Source organism: Lissotriton vulgaris, chromosome 3_2 (assembly GCF_964263255.1).
Source record: "Lissotriton vulgaris chromosome 3_2, aLisVul1.2, whole genome shotgun sequence".
NCBI classification, from domain to species: Eukaryota; Metazoa; Chordata; class Amphibia; order Caudata; family Salamandridae; genus Lissotriton; species Lissotriton vulgaris.
The window spans coordinates 138,892,276-138,910,333 of record NC_141690.1 but is presented as its reverse complement, the minus strand read 5'-3'; the positions used below and the strand labels follow the sequence as shown (position 1 = coordinate 138,910,333).

The 18,058-nt window shown below is 42.6% G+C and overlaps 1 protein-coding gene across 1 annotated transcript in view; it reads right to left on the bottom strand.

Annotated features, from left to right (window-relative positions):
* Positions 1 to 18,058, bottom strand: part of LOC147725426 (zinc finger and BTB domain-containing protein 49-like) — a 127,696-nt gene that overhangs the window by 11,919 nt on the left and 97,719 nt on the right. Inside the window, exon 7 of the mRNA XM_086964095.1 lies at positions 14,460 to 14,621. Within this exon, the coding sequence (XP_086820221.1) occupies positions 14,460 to 14,621 (162 nt within the window). The remainder of the gene's footprint in view (positions 1 to 14,459; positions 14,622 to 18,058) is intronic.

Below are 18,058 nucleotides of genomic sequence, written 5' to 3'. Positions count from 1 at the left end.
TAGCCCTGCTCAACACGGACTACAAGATCCTGGCATCTACACTGGCCCGCAGGCTGGCGGCCCTGGTGCCAGCCCTAGTGCACAAGGACCAAAATGGGTTCGTCCCAACGCGATGCACCTCCCAGAACATACGGAGGCTGTTCCGAGTGCAGGAGTATGCGGTCCAGGCGTGGCCGAGATCGGGCTGCCTGGTGTTGGACCTGGAGAAGGCGTTCGACTCCGTCGAATGGCCTTATCTACTGGCAGTGCTACGCAGGTTTGACCTAGGTGATGACTTCATAGAACTGGTGGGATTGCTGTATGGGAAGCCCGAGGTAAGAGTGCGCACTGGGAAACTGCTGTCCGAGACCATCAATGTCAGGCGAGGCACCAGGCAAGGCTGCCCACTTTCCCCACTATTATTCTCGCTGGCGATCGAGCCCTTGGCTGAACGTCTACGCACTAGCGGAACACAATGGGGCATTCCGCTGGCAGACGGCACACACACTGTCACTGTACGCGGACGATCTGCTTTTGTACATCAGAGACCTTGACAATGTACCACCGGAATTGTCGGAAATTTTCCGCACGTTCGAATCAATGTCGGGCCTAAAAGTCAACTGGGCCAAATCGGGGGCGTACTCGTTTACTCCTGATACCCCAGACCCTGAACTCTGCATGAATAACGTGAGGCTACCATGGTATCAGACCACGTTCAAATACCTGGGCATGTGTTATATTCTGGTTTACAATGTATTTCCCTTTTAACCTACCCTGTACATATTTCCCTTTTAATAGAATGTTTGTACTTTGCTGCACATGCACACTGTCCATGAGATTCCATTTGGAATTGTTATGATCTAAAATGTTTAACTTGGACTGACTTCTTGGAGGTTGGGAGTACTGTGCTGCAGCTCATTAAATCCTGGATTTATCTGGATATATTTGGATTTTCTCTTTATTTACTACAAAATTGGCGACGAGGGTGACCAGTACCTACTACTACTACAGCAGCACAGGTGTGGTACATCTGATTTTAAGGAAGTTTGGATTTTTACGATTTTTTACATCTTTATTGGATTTTATGGACTTTATTTTTGAAAAGAAGTGCTTTCATTTGACATTCTGAAGACTGGAATCTGTGGAAAGTGATATCTTACTGGATTATTGAAGCTTAATCTCCTCTGGCGTGGTGTTGGTACTTTGAAATACTATTTTAACAACCTGTACTATTTTTGGTGACTGCATGGTGAAAAGCGTTTTCTTCAAGCTAACTGCTGACCTCGTGAGACTCTGCATTACATTTTCACGTAATTTTGCCATTTAATTACGCTGTGCGCTGTGTTTACCTTTAAAAAGCTCAACGAAGGCTTTCTCGAGCGAAGACTGTCAGCACTCAACGAACGAGAGCTTTCACGTGCAAAGGTCTGCAGCGCGACGGAGCTTCCATGCGCCATTGTGAACTACTGTCACCGTGGATACGCCGCGTTGGAGCGTGATTACTATACGCCGCTTTAGAGCGTGAAGCGCATTTGTTGTGCCTTAGTTGCTATAGTTGCACGCATTGAATGAGGTCGCGTAAAGCTACGGCGGCCATATTTGTTTACTTTTGCGCTCGAGAGCATCGGACACGTTTTTGAGGTACTGCTAACGAATTTAACCAAAATATGGATTACATCGAAGTTTACTGCTTTCCCAATTATTCATAAGGGAAATACCAACGTTGATGTACACAACGTGTGTACTCTAGAGCTAATTTCACCAGCGCTGATGTACACAGCTTGTGTACTCTGAAGATAATTTTACCAGCCCTGATGTACACAGCTCATGGACTCAAGTATTAATCTATTATTTTAGTTTTATTCTCTTGTATTTTATTTATTTCATTTCTTTTATGTTCATCTATTTGTAATCAGTTTTATTCATTATTTCTCACAATGCAGTTTGATCCGCCCTCAAAATTCTTACAAAGTAAAGGTGATCCTCCCATTCCATGGAATAGATGGAAGGAGGAATTTTTAACTTATTTGAAGGCTATTGATGGAGAAAGGATGGGTAATGAAAGGAAGAAAAATATTTTTCTCCATTGTCTGGGTTCCGAAGGGCAAGCCATTTTTAGAAATTTACCACCTGTTCCTGGTGACGCTGGTGTCTTTGATGAAGCAATGCTTCGTGTAGAAACACGTTTTAAGCCTACAACTAGTATAGCGTTAAATCGTTACAAGTTCTATACCAGAGCCCAAAAGGAAAATGAATCATTTGATGATTTTTTAACAGGTTTGAGAGCTTTAGTTATGCCATGTAATTTTGGTACTATGACAGATGAGATGCTTAGGGATAACATAATTGTGAATGTTAAATGCAAGAAAACACAAGAACAGTTGTGGATTGTAGGCAATCCAACTTTGTTGGAATGTATTTCTACTGCTAAAGCTTTTGAACAGTCTAACAAATGGATGAAAACGATAGAGGAAACAAGCAATAAAAGTAGTAAGAATGATAAGTTAACTGAAGAAGTATGTGCGATGAACAATGTTGCAAGAGGTCCCCAAAATTATAAGTATGGATCACGTAACCGCATTGTGTGTTTTAGGTGTGGAAGTTACAATCATGTAGCTTCTTTCAAATTTTGTCCTGCTTTAGGCAAGGAGTGCAACAAATGTGGTAAGGTGGGTCATTTTTCTAACTCTTGTAGAGAGGACAAAAAGAAAAGTGGGGACAAAAGCAACTATTTCAAGAAAAAAGAAATTTCTTGTGTGAGAGATGAGACCGATTTTGATTCAAGTTTAGTTAGATATGAACATGTTGTGTCTGATGAATCTAATAGAGTAAGTGGGATGATTGTATCTATAATAAGTTTAAGTTTGCTTGAGGAGGATGTTTTGGAATCCCCTAAATGTGTTGTTAGGTTTAAGGGAGTAGAATTAGAGTTGATGGCTGATTCTGGGTCTCCTTGGACCATCATAACTGAGAAGTATTTTGATAAAATGTACAAGTATAAAATTTCTAAGAGCGAGTTGTGTCCTCCTGATGTCATGGCGAAAGGTTTTAATGGTTCTAGTATTGATTTTATAGGGTATATTGCTTCCATGATTTATTTTAAGGACCAATCTGCATATATCAAACTGTATGTTGTTGTAAAGGGAGTGAATGTTTTGGGGTGGCGGGATCAATTCAGACTTCACATTACATTGAATCCACGCAACAAAGATCCTGTCATGGTGTCACATGATTGTGATATGTTAGAAGAAGGTGTCAGATCTGTAGAAGAGAGTAATGTTTGGAAGACACTTTCGGACGAGTTTCCTAGTGTTTTTTCAGATAAATTAGGTAAACTAAGTGGTTTCACTCATGTCATTAAGCTTAAACAACGAGCTATGCCAGTCGTACAAAAACTTAGACCTGTACCACTGAATGTTAGAGAAGAGTTAAGTGATGCACTAAATGATATGTTGAAAAATGATGTCATAGAGGAGATAGAATCGTCCGAATGGGTTTCGCCAGTGGTTTTGGCACGCAAACCAGACAAATCTTTGAGGTTATGCATAGATTTGATAGCACTTAATGCAAACATAGTGGTAGATTGTCATCCCCTGCCCAATATCAACGAAGTCGTGAGCATGCTAGGAGGAGGTGTTATATTTTCTACTTTGGACTTAAGATCGGCGTATCATCAGGTTGTGTTAGCAGAGGAATCACGTCATCTCACAGCTTTTATCACACCACAGGGTTTGTTTCAGTTTAAACGGATGCCGTTCGGTTTGGCGTCGGCAGCCTCTGTTTTTCAGAGATCTATGTATCATATTTTTAAGGACATGAGTGAATACGTGAAGTGTTTTCAAGATGATATCTTGATTTTCTCTAAATGTGATGAGGCACACATGGAGCATTTGAGGAATGTGTGTAAGATGTTAAATAAGTTTGGACTTACTATTAAGAGTAAGAAGTGTAAGTTATTTCAGAAAACTATAGAGTATTTGGGACACACCATTTCTGGTAATGGTGTTGCTCCAAAAAGATCATTGGTTGATGCTATCCTAAAAGCTCCTGCACCAGATTGTAAAGAATACCCACCAATGGTTTATGATCAGTACGTATCAAAAACCTTGTTTGTAAAGACAAGTTGTTATCGTTTCTAGGACTTTGTGAATATTACAGTAAGTTTATTGTAAGTTTTGCAACCAAGATGGAGCCGTTAAGAGAGTTAACAAGGAAGGATGTAGAGTTTTTGTGGGACCTAAACAGCAAGATGCTTTTGAAAGTGTTAAACTTGATATGGTTTCAGCCCCTACTCTAAGGCCTTTTTGCTTGAATAAACTTTGCATTTTGACTGTAGACGCAAGTCTTTATGGCTTAGGTTGTGTGCTTTCACAACGTTCAGGCAAGGAGGATTGGAATGTTGCTTTTGCATCAAGATCTTTGAACCAAACTGAAAGACGGTATGCTGTCATAGAAAAGGAATTGTTGGGATGTGTATGGGGCGTTGAGCATTTCCGGAACTATATTTGGGGTGCAAGGTTTTTGATACGTACTGATCATAAACCATTGGTGGGTATTCTTTCACCTGGTGGAGGATTAAATGCTACAGCTCGCATTGCTAGATTGATGTCACGTTTGCAGGAATATAATTTTGACATTGAATATGTACCTGGAAAACTAAATGTAACTGCAGATTGTTTGTCTAGGTTGCCATATCCAGGTACTGGGGTTGAAGAAGATACGGAGGTGGTAACTAGTATTTCTGAAATGTTGTCAGAAAAATACAATGTTATATCAGAGGATCTGTGGATGAGAAGTATGAATGAGGATGATTTGTTGTGTAAGGTCAGAGACTATGTGAATTTGGGGTGGCCTTCCAAGGAACGCATTCCTGCTGAAATTATACCATTCTACAACATTGCTGATGAATTGGCCATTGAGGGAGATCTCCTATTCAGAGCTGGGAAATGTATTCCACCTTTGGCTGTAAGAAATGTTATTTTACAAATGAGTCACGAATGTCACATGGGGATGTCTTCCATGAAAAGACTGATTAGGTCTAATTTCTGGTGGCCAGGAGTTGATAGATTGGTGGATAAGTTTGTCAGAGAGTGTCCTGAGTGCATTGAGAGTGATAAATCGTGCAGGTGTGATCCAGCACCTTTAGTTCCTGTGAAGTGGCCAGATCATCCGTGGCAAAAGTTAGGGATCGATATTGCTGGTCCGTTCAATTTTTTACCACAGGAATGTAGGTTTGCTATAGTTGCAGTGGACTATCACTCCAAGTGGCCTGAGGTCAAACTAGTACCTCATCCTAATACAGAGAGTGTTATCCTATTTTTAAAAGAGATTTTTTCTAGGGAAGGATTTCCGGAATGTATTGTATCTGATAATGGGGTACAGTTCAAATCCTCAGTGATGTCAGAGTTTCTGAGTATGTATGGCATAAAGCATTGTACCACTGCTCTGTATGAACCACAAGGTAATGGACTAGTGGAGAGATATAATAGAGTCCTCAAGCAAGACATAGTTTGGGCTCGTAAATTTGGAGGTTTGTGGAAAGAAAAATTGAGAGAAAAGTTATGGTTATACCGTATTACACCCCATGCCACTACTGAGGTTTCTCCTTTTCGTTTACTAAAAGGTAGAGATCCTGTTTCTGGTTTATGTCCTTGGTGGTTTAAAAAGAGTTGTAGTCATCAAATGATTGATGTGAATGTCAAGGATGTGGCTGAGAAAGTGGAACTCAAACAAGGTAAATACAAATGCAATTATGATTCTAGGATGAATGTTAAGCAACCAGCATTCATGGTGGGTGATGTTGTTAGGATTCGCAAACCAGGTTACATTGCCATGGGAGAAAACAAATTCGGTAAGCCTATGAAAGTTATGAAAGTTTATCATAATAGTGTGGTTACACAAGATGGGAAAAGATGGAATGTTAGAAGAGTTTCAAAATGTGTATCGTAGTTTTTTTTATATATACTGGATGTTTTTTTTCAGCAGTTAAAAATGTCAGTTTCTCTTCTTATTTCTTTAAGGGGGAAAATGTGTTATATTCTGGTTTACAATGTATTTCCCTTTTAACTTACCCTGTACATATTTCCCTTTTAATAGAATGTTTGTACTTTGCTGCACATGCACACTGTCCATGAGATTCCATTTGGAATTGTTATGATCTAAAATGTTTAACTTGGACTGACTTCTTGGAGGTTGGGAGTACTGTGCTGCAGCTCATTAAATCCTGGATTTATCTGGATATATTTGGATTTTCTCTTTATTTACTACAGCATCCATATCTATAGGACCCCCCCAGACATTTTAGACGGTAATCTGACACGGGCCATAACATCTATCAGAACACAGATCGCCTTTTGGAAATCTCTCCCTATTAATGTGCCAAGCAGGGTGACCTTAACGAAAATGATAGTACTCCCCAGGCTCCTGTACTATTTTGCCAACATCCCGATATACGCCCCTGTCCGAATCTTCAGGGAGTTGGAGTCCATGCTCAGGGATCTGATCTGGAACACGGGCAGACCAAGAGTAGCACTGACGAAACTATATAATCCGGTCACCGAAGGCGGCATGGCGGTCCCAAACCTAGAGCTCTACTATTTGGCGGCGCAGGTGCAGTGGGTGGTGGCCTGGATCTCGGGCAGGAACAACGAAGACACGGCCACAGCCACAGACATTCTCTCTCCACTACAGATACATACTCTATTTCACCCGCTGACGAGCCCTAGGAAACACTCGCAACTACATGTAGCAGTAGCCGTGAAATGCTATGATAGATGCTTGCGCCTCACTAGAACCACAACCCCATATGCCCCGGCGCTACCGCTTCTGGGCACTCCCAAGGCCACATCAGTTGTAACGGAGGCGGCACTGGAGCATTGGACGCGCTCGGGCATAGATACAATGGCAGACTTGTACGCAGATGGCACTCTGCTCTTCTTCGAGACTTTGGCTGCCGACACGGGGCTGCCTGTGGGACAGTTCCTGCAGCATGCTTCCATAGTGCGGACACTCACGCAGAAATGGGGGAACATCACTGACGAACCGCCTACACACCAGCTAATTCAGCGCATGCACGTGATGGGCAATGGGACACATGTGGTGCACTGGCTGACCCAGGCCCTGCTCTCGCACACGCAAAGCACATTACAGCCTCTACGAGACAAATGGGCGGCAGACAGAGGGAGGATATGGACAGACAAGGAGTGGGCGGTGATACTAACGGGCCCCCGCAACATTCCCCGTAATGCACGCTTCAAACAGATACAGTTTTATGTCCTACACCGAGCATATCTATCCCCGGACAAGATAAACTCATATTTCCCGGGCGCAGCAGCCAAGTGCCCAAGATGTGACACAGAGGGAGCAGACCTCCTGCATATGCTGTGGCAGTGTCCCCGGGTCCAATCGTACTGGCAGTCGGTACTACCACTGCTGGAGCACTGCACAGCGATGCTGATCCCATTCTCATGGGAGGCATGCCTGCTGGGACTCTTCCACAGGACCAAACTGAACAGGGTACCCTCCCGCTTCTGGGACCTTGGCCTCATCACGGCAAAACGACTCATCACAAAGCACTGGAAGTGGGCGATACCACCCACGGTGGAACACTGGCGCACTTCACTAGACAACTGGGCGAAGGCGGAAAGTATATCCCTGCATTATGAGGAAACGGCGGGGCTGCGTAAATTTCCCATAGCAGCGCTCTGGGATGACATGATCTGCTCCTTCCATAATGGACCCCAGGCGCCAGGGACTCCCGAGAGACAGGCCTCCCTGGGTGGGGATCGTGGGAATGGCTGCCACACCCCAGACACCGTAGACACTGGACAACCCACCCACACACCCGACGCTTAGCGGAAGGGAGGATCTCCCCCCCTGCGCGCCCCCCCCCCCATTTTCCTCTCCTTCTCCCCCCCCCACCTCACGATCCCTCCTCCCCCCGCCACACCAGCACGCCAACATTGCCACCCCCCCCCCCCCCGCATTGCCATCGTCGCTTCCAGACCTGTAGGCGCAGACGCGGGCCGACCGGGACACTGCCACTGGGCCCCCTCCCTTCCCCCCCCCCCCCCCACTGTAGGACCCAATACCAATCTCACCACACGCCATACGACCTCAAGTTCGACATCCTTGTTCCTTTATGTTCTTATTATCTCTATTTGTCCGACAGGATGCAATAACAGGGACAGCATGATCACACAATGTTTCAGCCTTGAATTTATTTGTGAACAAATATAATGTACTTTGTGTTTCGCTCCGCGATCTATGTACACATTTCTTCATCTATTCCACCTTAATGCACCAATACTCTGTATGACTTATGCTTGTTTTTCCCTATGCACTGAATAAAAGATATATTTAAAAAAAAAAACAAATTAGAAGGATGACATCAAGAAAATCTAACCACTTGTGGGGTGAGTTATATGCCATAATATGCATTTATATAGCGTGCAGAAAAAATAGCGGGTGGAATTTTATGGTTGAAAGAGAACAATTATATAAAAATTGACTGCTCTGGGGCTCTTAACATTAAAACCGATCTGTGAGACGTCACAGTCATAAAAAACTTTTATGGCTTCTTGTGAAAGTAGAATCGAGGGATTAAAATCATTAAAATGTGTTTAAATATGCACAGCACAATGAACTATATGAGTTATAATATGGAATATGATGATTATGGATTTCCTAAATTTGTCTCCTCCCGCTCTTGCAAATGCTTGGGATACCATGATTATAACATGGTTTGTTCGGCTTCCCATTATTGCATACTGAGATTGAGAATATTGTCAGCAAGTGATAGGCAATACCACTTAAAAATGGTGAATAATGAATGACACTGATTTTTTATACTTGAACATGTTCTTTTATTGTATACATTTTGTAAATATTCTGGTTTTATAAATTGCTTCTAGCCCTGAAGAAGTACCAAGAGGGATGAAACGTGTTGGCGGCAAGCAATTCTGTGATATTTTAAAGAAATAAAATGTCTCTGAATAAAAAGAATAAAATATCTTCAATCAAGTCTCTGAGATTGCTTATCTTTATCATTTGGGAAGCTACTTATTGTTATATTGTGTTTTCTGTTGTGCCTTGATGTACTAGGACATAAATATATATACCATACACTTGCTTATTCTGGTGGGGGGTCAACTGTGTTTTTTGGTTAGAGGTGATTCATAATCGCCTTTGTGGGATCATCCCAGACCCAACGCACAGGGATTAAAAGAAGATAGGCTTACATTAACAGTGATGTTTAGTGCTGGTCTCGCATAGCTCTGACCCTTTGCAGTTGTTTTTCACTGGTGAACAAATGATGAAATTGTTGACATTGTATATTAAATACATAGAGCAGTGCAAGTAGGGTTTTCAGGCAAAATCCTGAATATACGCTTTATTAGTTTCAGGGATTCAGGCAGAGCCTCATCCCTGTCTGCATGCAACACAAGAGTACACTGATATAACAGTTGAGAAGTATAACAGGAGTGCACCCCACACACCCACAGACCACGCACAAAACCTCTGCATTATCCTGGACTCCTCACTCTCAATGAACCACCAAATCAACGCTGTTTGGTTACACCTGCTTCTACATGCTCCACATGCTTCTTAAGATCTTCAAGCGGAGTCCAGGAAAACAGTCACCCATGCCACCTGAGAACTTCACTGTCTACTTCAAGCTCCTCACGCATGCCTACAAAGCTCTCCACAATGCCGAAACTGCATACTTCAAACACCTCCTCTCCTTCTACACTCCCACCAGGCATCTCTGCTCAACTGGCCCTGGATTTGCAAGACCACTTCTGGAGGAAGATCCTCCTCCTATCTTGCTACGATGACCTGGAACTCCCTGTCTCCACACCGAATATAGCATGTTACACCGCATGCTATTATATTGCATATTATTACAACTTGGTAGCTACAACGACCGCGTTAGTACGCAATAGATTTACATCGCAAGTCATTACAACGACTTAGATATAGAGGGTATGCTGGACTTAGGAATAGTATTATTTTCTATCCCTACCTCAGTTTGTGCAACAGCAGGGAAGGTGTTGGAATTCATATCCAATACATTAGCGCCCCCTACAGCAAGTCGTTCTAATGACTTGTGATGTAAAGGTATTGCGTACTAACAACGCAGTCGTTGGAACGACCATGTTGTAAAAGCACTGCGTTGTGACAACAGAGTTGTAAACGATGTTATCCCTCTCCACCTCAGGCAATCACTATTGCTGCCACAAATTAGGAAGGACCTCAACACCTGGCTCTTCGACTGAACCGCAGAACTACACACCCTCCACACTCCGCGCCTTGAGACCCTCACATGTGGGTAGTCGAGATTATAAGAAACCTGATTGATTGACATGCTGCAGTGTCCAGGATTCTCAATGTCTCTCCTCTAAGTGTCTGCTTTCTCCTCTCATCAATATTGGCATCTATTCTTCAGCACCATATTAGCCAACGCCTTGGATGAGGGGCAAAAGATCCTCCTCCCCCCAGGGGCTATCATTTCACAGGTTGGGCACTGGCGCCCTAGATATCAGGCTCCGGTCACTCTCAAGTTGGGGCTGTATCTTTATTCTAATGTCTGGTCTCTGACCAACCCCTTCACATCAATCAGGCTTTGAGCACTTCTTCTCAGTTTGGGTCAAAATTTTACATACAATGTGTGTTTCCTCTAGCATCTAGAAGGCCAATATTTCTCCAGAGCCAGGTTCTCTGCTTCACCTTCTGCTCTTAGTCTCATCTAACTTAGGTTGAGTTGGGTTCAAATTCATGTTCATCATTGATGGAGCAAGGTTTCATACGTAAAGAAACTTGCTTGGATTCAAGACTCTCGAATAATATATAATAATGTAACCAACATGTTTTCTAAATACTAATAATTGCATTACACAACATTTGCTTTATCTAGGGGAAGCTTTTGAACGTGCTTTACTAACAAGTAATCCAAGTGTCTAATGTGGCTGACAGAAAACACGGGAATCTTCTGAGCATGTGTCTACTGCATCTATGTAGTGTGACGTCTTTCGCTGTGGTGGGAAATCTTTGCAGCTGCGCAGTACTATTAAAGATGGCCGCTTTGAATCTCACATGTTAATGCCCATGCTACGTTTCAAACTAAATCTTGCTTGTCTTACTAAACTGCTAATGCAATAGCTAAAATAAATTAAGGAAATTAGAGTAGGAATAATTGGCATACAGTGCATTCATTTATTTTCATAGTCTAACATGTTATTCTTTTACTTTATCATTAGTTTGTATCATTAGTTCGTATTTGGACCTGGAGGGTGACTGAAAATCGACATCTTGTCTTGCTTTGCGCAACCGTACTCTACTCTGTCAAACTCGGCATTGTGACATTGAAACAAAGCCAAGGACACTTGAAGGAGAAAAGCGCCTGGGAACAGCACCTCTTGACCCGAAGAGGGGGAAGAAGTCGACAAAATTTTGCATACATTGTTGATGAAATTGATTCTGTGTGGTTTGGGAATTAAAGCATGGGAAAATAAGTAAGGGGAGGGAGCATAGAACAATGAACGTTACAAAAATTACATTACATTTGTATGGTGTGATGACCTCTACCCGTCCCATTGTCCAATCACCAATAGGGAATAAACGAATATTGAAACATTTGGGGGTGGTACATACACTGAGAATAGTATAAATAAGGTAGGCTCAGTCAGTTAGATTGTATGACTTGTCACCGAACTATCACCGACCCATCGTTGCTGCAGAAGACGCCGGAGGCCAAGGAGGTCAGAAACGCTGTCCGAGAACTCTGACAGAAGAATCGAGGAGGAGAGACGGTGAAAAAGAAGAGCCGGAGAGATTGATGAAGGAGAAGAATCTGACCATCCACAAGGGGGAAGAATCGAGGATAGTAGCACCAGAGAGCGGTCCGGTCCTGCAGCTGTCCTGAACTGATGGATCCCGACTACTCGGGAGTCCCTTTTCCAGCTCCTTGGCAAGGGGTTGGTCCTCACACCATTCTAGGTAAATATAAATCTGTGTGGTATGTCCTTGTACCGTTTTCCTTTTCCACCCATCCCAGGTAACGAAGTCATGAGATTTTACTAAGTCTTTACTTAGATCATTATTTCTTCTTTAAAAGTTTGGTGTTTGCCATGTATTGGTATTTGACTCACAAGAGTATTGCATAGATAAAGGTTTTAAAACTCTCCCGAGTCTGTGGTCATTCATTATGCTAACAACCTGGTCTATTGACCAGAGGAAAATTGAGAACTAAGGTGATCAGGTATTGGTAAGAAATGGTGTACAAGTATAATTCACTATAAGGTAAATATAATTCCTGATCACCAAAATGATTGCCAGCTTATTGTATGAATGTTTTATGAGCCTAGGTGAGTATGGTATATTTAGAATAAACCCAAGCTGGTAATTTCGCTGCATCATCATCAAGTGGCATGTTTAAAAGATTTTATAAAATCTCTGGCCTGAACCTTAAAAGCGGGTACAACTTCTGAGTACCAGATAGACATTTATCTGGTTACATACTGTCTGCTGTATCTAAGGCACAGTGTATGCCTTTTTGCACCAAAGTGGTTGCACTTTGATTGTATGGCTCAGCAGACATTGCAGAACCTCCTCCATTTCATACCACTAGTGGGATTCTCTGTGTCAGTAGACAATGTATTCATATCCTGCTACAGCTATCATTAATCTACACGCCTGCCTTGTGTGACTTGCCAATAACTGTGATGGGTCTGTGCTGATTAACAGTGGCTTTGCAAGCAACTTAGCTGTTCCACCGGCCCAGATACCTACAGCCCCATAGACACATCCTGCCCCTTACAGGTCAAGCTTGACAAAAAGATATTCTGGATGTGAAATGCCAGATGGGCAACACATTTCAGGTGTAAAAGAGAAGTGAAGTAGAAATAGACATCTTGACAGATGGAAAATGGGCCGAAACTCTACTCAATTTCCAGGTTGTGCTGCACTATACTGGCTCCTAGCTAACATTTGGACAACTGGTTTTAACGAATGACGCACAGTAGCAGCGAGGAGGACATAACTTTATTAGCCTGCTGATCTTAGAAGGCATTAACATTCTCAGTAAGGACAAGACTTGGCGGTGTCCCCTCTAAAGACGACAGGAGGAAAGAAAACATTTTGGAGGGGGATTAGGAAACTGTGAGAATGGAGAAAACTATTAATCAATCAATTACTTCTAATTTACCAGGGTGTAATTAAAAATGTCTGCACTGTAGAGCCACTAATTTAGCTTGCATAGGAGTTACAATGGAATTTAAGGCTCCAAATTCAAGTGAAATTAAATATGGTGTTAAGAATCATAGGAACTATGAACACAAAGTGTAATATAACCTAAACCTCTTTCAAGGTAAGCTGGACTTTAGCCAAGGCCTTTTTGGTATCTGAAATGAGCGCATGAGCTAAACCTCCAGTGACTGCAGGGGAGGTGGTTGCTACTCACATGAGGGCTGTACCACTAATTCCTGTAGGAAGCCTTTTTAAATTAGATTTGGGAACCACCTGAAAATAGGCCCTGGTTTCAATCATTGAATCATGTTATTGATCCAAACCGTGCTCCAAGGAATTTGGGAAATTTATGCAAATGTTTACGGTAAAGATCAAACAACTTGGGACCCTTTTCTGAGCAGGCTTACATGCAAACGTGAAAATAATATAGCCTTATAGCCCGCCGTAGAGGGCTATACCGGCTATTAAAGGCCCTCTCCAGCGTTAAAGGCCCCGAGCCGAAGGAGAGGGCCTTTAACAAGGGAGAGGGACTTTAATAGCGGTATATCCCATCTACGAAGGGTTATAAGGCTATTAGAACATTCTGTCACTAGAGGACAGAATGTTCTAACAAAAAAACAAAGCCTTTTGGAAGCGTGAGGGGGTTGGAATCCCCTCAGGCTACCTGAAACCTTTGTTCACAGCCAGAGCTGTGAACAAAGAAACATTGGAATGTTGAAGCTCCAGGCTTATACCAGCCATTATAAGCCCAGAGCACCCCATTGTTTTCAATGGAGCTCCCAACATTCCAATGTTCATTAGAACATTAGAACATTGGACTGTTGGAGGCTCCATTGAAAACAATGGAGTAGCTCCGGGCTTATAATGGCTGGTATAAGCCTGGAGCTCCAACATTCCAATGCTTCTTTGTTCACAGCTCTGGCTGTGAATAAAGGCTTCAGGGAGCCTGATGTGATTTCAATCACCTTGCGCTACCTAAAGCCTTTGTTTAATTTGTTAGAACATCCTACCCTCTAGTGGCTGAATGTTCTAATAGCCCTTCGTAGCAGGGCTATACCGGCTATTAAGTCCTGGTCCCTTGTTTAAGTCCCTCGCCTTCGGCTCGTGCCTTTTACGCAGGAGCGGGCCTTTAATAGCCGGTGTAGCCTGCTACGGCGGGCTATAAGGCAATATGAAACTGATGAGGGATTGTTATGTTTGTAAGTTTATTCATGCATGAAAATATCACTACTCACCACAAGATGAACAGCTGTACGGTCTCTCCCCTTTGTGTCTGATCCCATGCTTTAATAACTTCTGATGCATATTGAAGGATTTTCCACATTCATCACAAACAAACACTTTATCCGTTGTATGAGTCTTTTTATGCTCTGTTAAATTGCTGAAATTACTAAATCCTAAAAGAACATATAATATATTAGTCTCTCATAAATACATCAATCCTATTCGTTTAGCAACCACACAGTCAAGAGACATGAGATCATAAAAAATATAATATGCTAGAGATGAAGCTCAACAGATATTTCCAATAATGCTAATCACTGTTGGGTACTTAGTTATGTGGACTGTAATGCGGTATTTAGCCACTTCTTCCATATTAGAAGTACTTGCACCACGAAATTAAGTTAGTCGTTGAAACAAAAGTCAATCACTTAACCCACTTAGTTTAAACATGCGTTTGAGCACCTCAATCATAAAATACTTCATGTAAATAGGAGGAGCAATACGTGCATTAAAGAGCAATACGTATAGAATTATGAAGTTAAAAATGCCCAGCCACGACTCTGAAACAATCAATGGCAAAGTCAAAAAGTATTTCCCTTCAAAGGGAAGTGCACACATATTTGCTTTGACAGAACTTATATGCAATGGTAGGAGAAAAAAAAAAACAATCCAAAATGGATACCGATGTGCCACGACATATGAGCATGCAGGACAGGCCATCTTGGAATGAGTTTACTAAAAAAGATGAACTTTTCCAATGCCGCCAAAGCAGGTGAAGGTATTGTAATGCAACAACGGCCATTTTGAAAATGTTTTTTTATTATGAGAAACATAAATAAAATGATGCAAGTGTGAGCACCGAACTTAAAATGGCTTCTGTGATGAAGAAAAAGCATTCCAAGATACACCTCAATGCTTGTGTAAGCATGCATTCTGCTGCATCATGGACATTTTCATTTTTGTTTTTCAAGTTTAATTTTCTGTTTTAAGATGAGAAACGGCCATTGTAGAATGTTACATTAACAAATAAAAAAAACCTCAAAATAAAGTACACACATTATTAAGTGCAAAGCAAATGAAGCAAGTGATCCAGGTGCAATGTGCAGCTGCTTACACCTCACACACAATTGTTAGATTCTGTAAAAAGTTGTTTAAAAAAAAGCAATGCAATGGGAGCTTGGGATCTCATTGTGAGCAGGTGGAAGATAGAGAAAATACATTTGCTCCCAAGGAGTGATAGATCATATAGGCTCTAGGAACTAGACAAAAACAAGAATAGGGAGGTGGGCCAAGAACTCAGAAGCACTGATCTGGGACAAACACAAAGCTATGCAATCATGAACAAGGAGCTAATCCAAAGCCTGCTTAATACATACTGTATTTTAGAACATTGGAATGTTGGGAGCTCCATTGAAAACAATGGAGTGCTCTGGGCTTATAATGGCTGGTATAAGACTGGAACTCCAACATTCCAATGTTTCTTTATTCGCAGTTCTGGCTGCGAACAAAGGCTTCAAGGAGCCAGGGGGGATTCCAATCCCCTCACGCTCCCATAAGGTTATGTTCTTTTTTGTCAGAATATTCTGCCATCTAGTGGCAGAATGTTCTAATAGCCTTATAGCCCTTCGTAGCTGGCCTATACCGGCTATTAAAGTCCCTCTCCCTTGTTAAAGGCCCTCGCCTTCGGCTCGGGCCTTTAACGCTGGAGAGGGCCTTTAATAGCCGGTATAGCCCAATACGGCGGCCTATAAGGCTATAGTACGTAATAGGTCACAGACAACATGCAGCTGAAGCAACTCAACAATAGTTAAAAGTGGCCACTCAGCCCTGCCCCCAGCTTCAACCATTTTAAGTCCTTAACCTTTCTGACATGGTTCCGTGTATAATATGTTGGACTCCAACTAAGGATGAGTTTGAATGTCAAACCTGTAAACAATTTTGAGAGCTGAAATATACATATGGTCAACTTGGAGATTTTGGCTATAATTTAGAATGATTTGTCATAGAGATTATCTATCAGTGACTGTATAGCAAAGGTATTTCATTGTAATGAGAAAGAGATAATTTATGGAAACAAACTAATTATAAAAGCTAAATGAGATGCCTGATTTGAGAATCTGAATTATGTGCAAGAGCCCTGTGGAAGTGGCGGTATTCCGTGAAACATGTTTTAGCTTGACTCAACATAAATCTTTTGGTGGAGCCTGTATAGCGCTTGCCCTGTTAGGCGATCTGTTGTAGGTGGTTTATGGAGGTCTGACTCCTCCCATACTTTAGACTGGCTTTTGTCTGCGTCCTTTAAAAATGGTACCCTACAAATGGCTAATGGTAGGTGCATGTCACACTTTTTTTTGCACGTAAACTTACACAGAGTATTGCTGCGGGAGCGACCAGCAGTGCACATGCTGGCTGCAGTGGTAGGACACACACTTTGCTCCCACAGCCAACCTCCCGCCCATTAGTTCCACCCCTTCCTCTTGTCACTCCCACCTGTCACTCCCCTGCGGATCTGCCAATTCGAATTGTTGCTTTAAATTAACAAAAAAAAACATTGCAAGTCCTGCATCTACAGGTCCCGTGGGCCACGCTGCGACCCTCTGGTGTCACTAAATAAACAAAGAACAAGTGCACCTATGCTGCTTTACTTGGATCAGACGGCGCCTTCTGTTCTTCCAGGCAGGTATGTCACTAGTCATTTGTCCCCAATAAGCTTAGGTTGTTTATGCCTGTGCCCGCAGAGGGACCGTGGCACTGTGCCCCTTAGCTTGAGCAGGTGGCACGGTGCTGCAGGTTGTTTTTGTGGCCGAAGCCAACGGGGAAAGACTGTATTTCATGGCTCTCCTTGGCTGTGGTGCCCGAGGCCACCACTCTGCTAACGGGGTGTGATCAATTGTGATAATGTCACACATCGGCGCCAGTGTATTGTGGTGTTGATATCATAGTATCAAGAGCCTTTAATTTTTGGTAGTCCGACACCCATGTGTATGGGAAGGGCTGTATCATGTGTGGCGGGGTGCACACATAAGTGTCAGGCAGCCAAGACACTAGGTTGCTGCCAGGTCAGTATCGTAGCAGCCCAATGATAAATTCAGGCCAGTGTCGGTAATTATTAAATACGGCAATGTATTGCCGGTATACCTTTGTCCTTTCCTATGGGAGATAACGTAGCTGCTGATCCCCATTTTATTTCGCCGTTTTATATAGCGTGAACTCGACCCGATGGTATAAGAGCGTTTTACATGAGCACCAGTTGCATTACCTTGTTGGAGGAGCCGAGACTGCTCGCCCACCCTGGGTCTCATGGAGGGATCACCCTTTCACCTGGGAGCCTCGGCAAGGAAGAGCCCGTTGCAAGAAACCTCATAAATTTAAGTTTCTGTGTAAAATATGTGGCCATTTTTTATGAACTTTATTGGATGCCGGTGTCAATTTATTTCTTGTTTGTTTGTGAATGCTGCTGATGGAGCGGGGGGTGAAAATGAAAAATTTGGTATACCCCTCATGAAGTCACCTTCCCATAAATGTAATATGTATTAATCGTGTGGTTTTAAATTAACCAACGTACAATAAAAGGCACACACACAAATACAAGTGGGATACTAATTTGCTT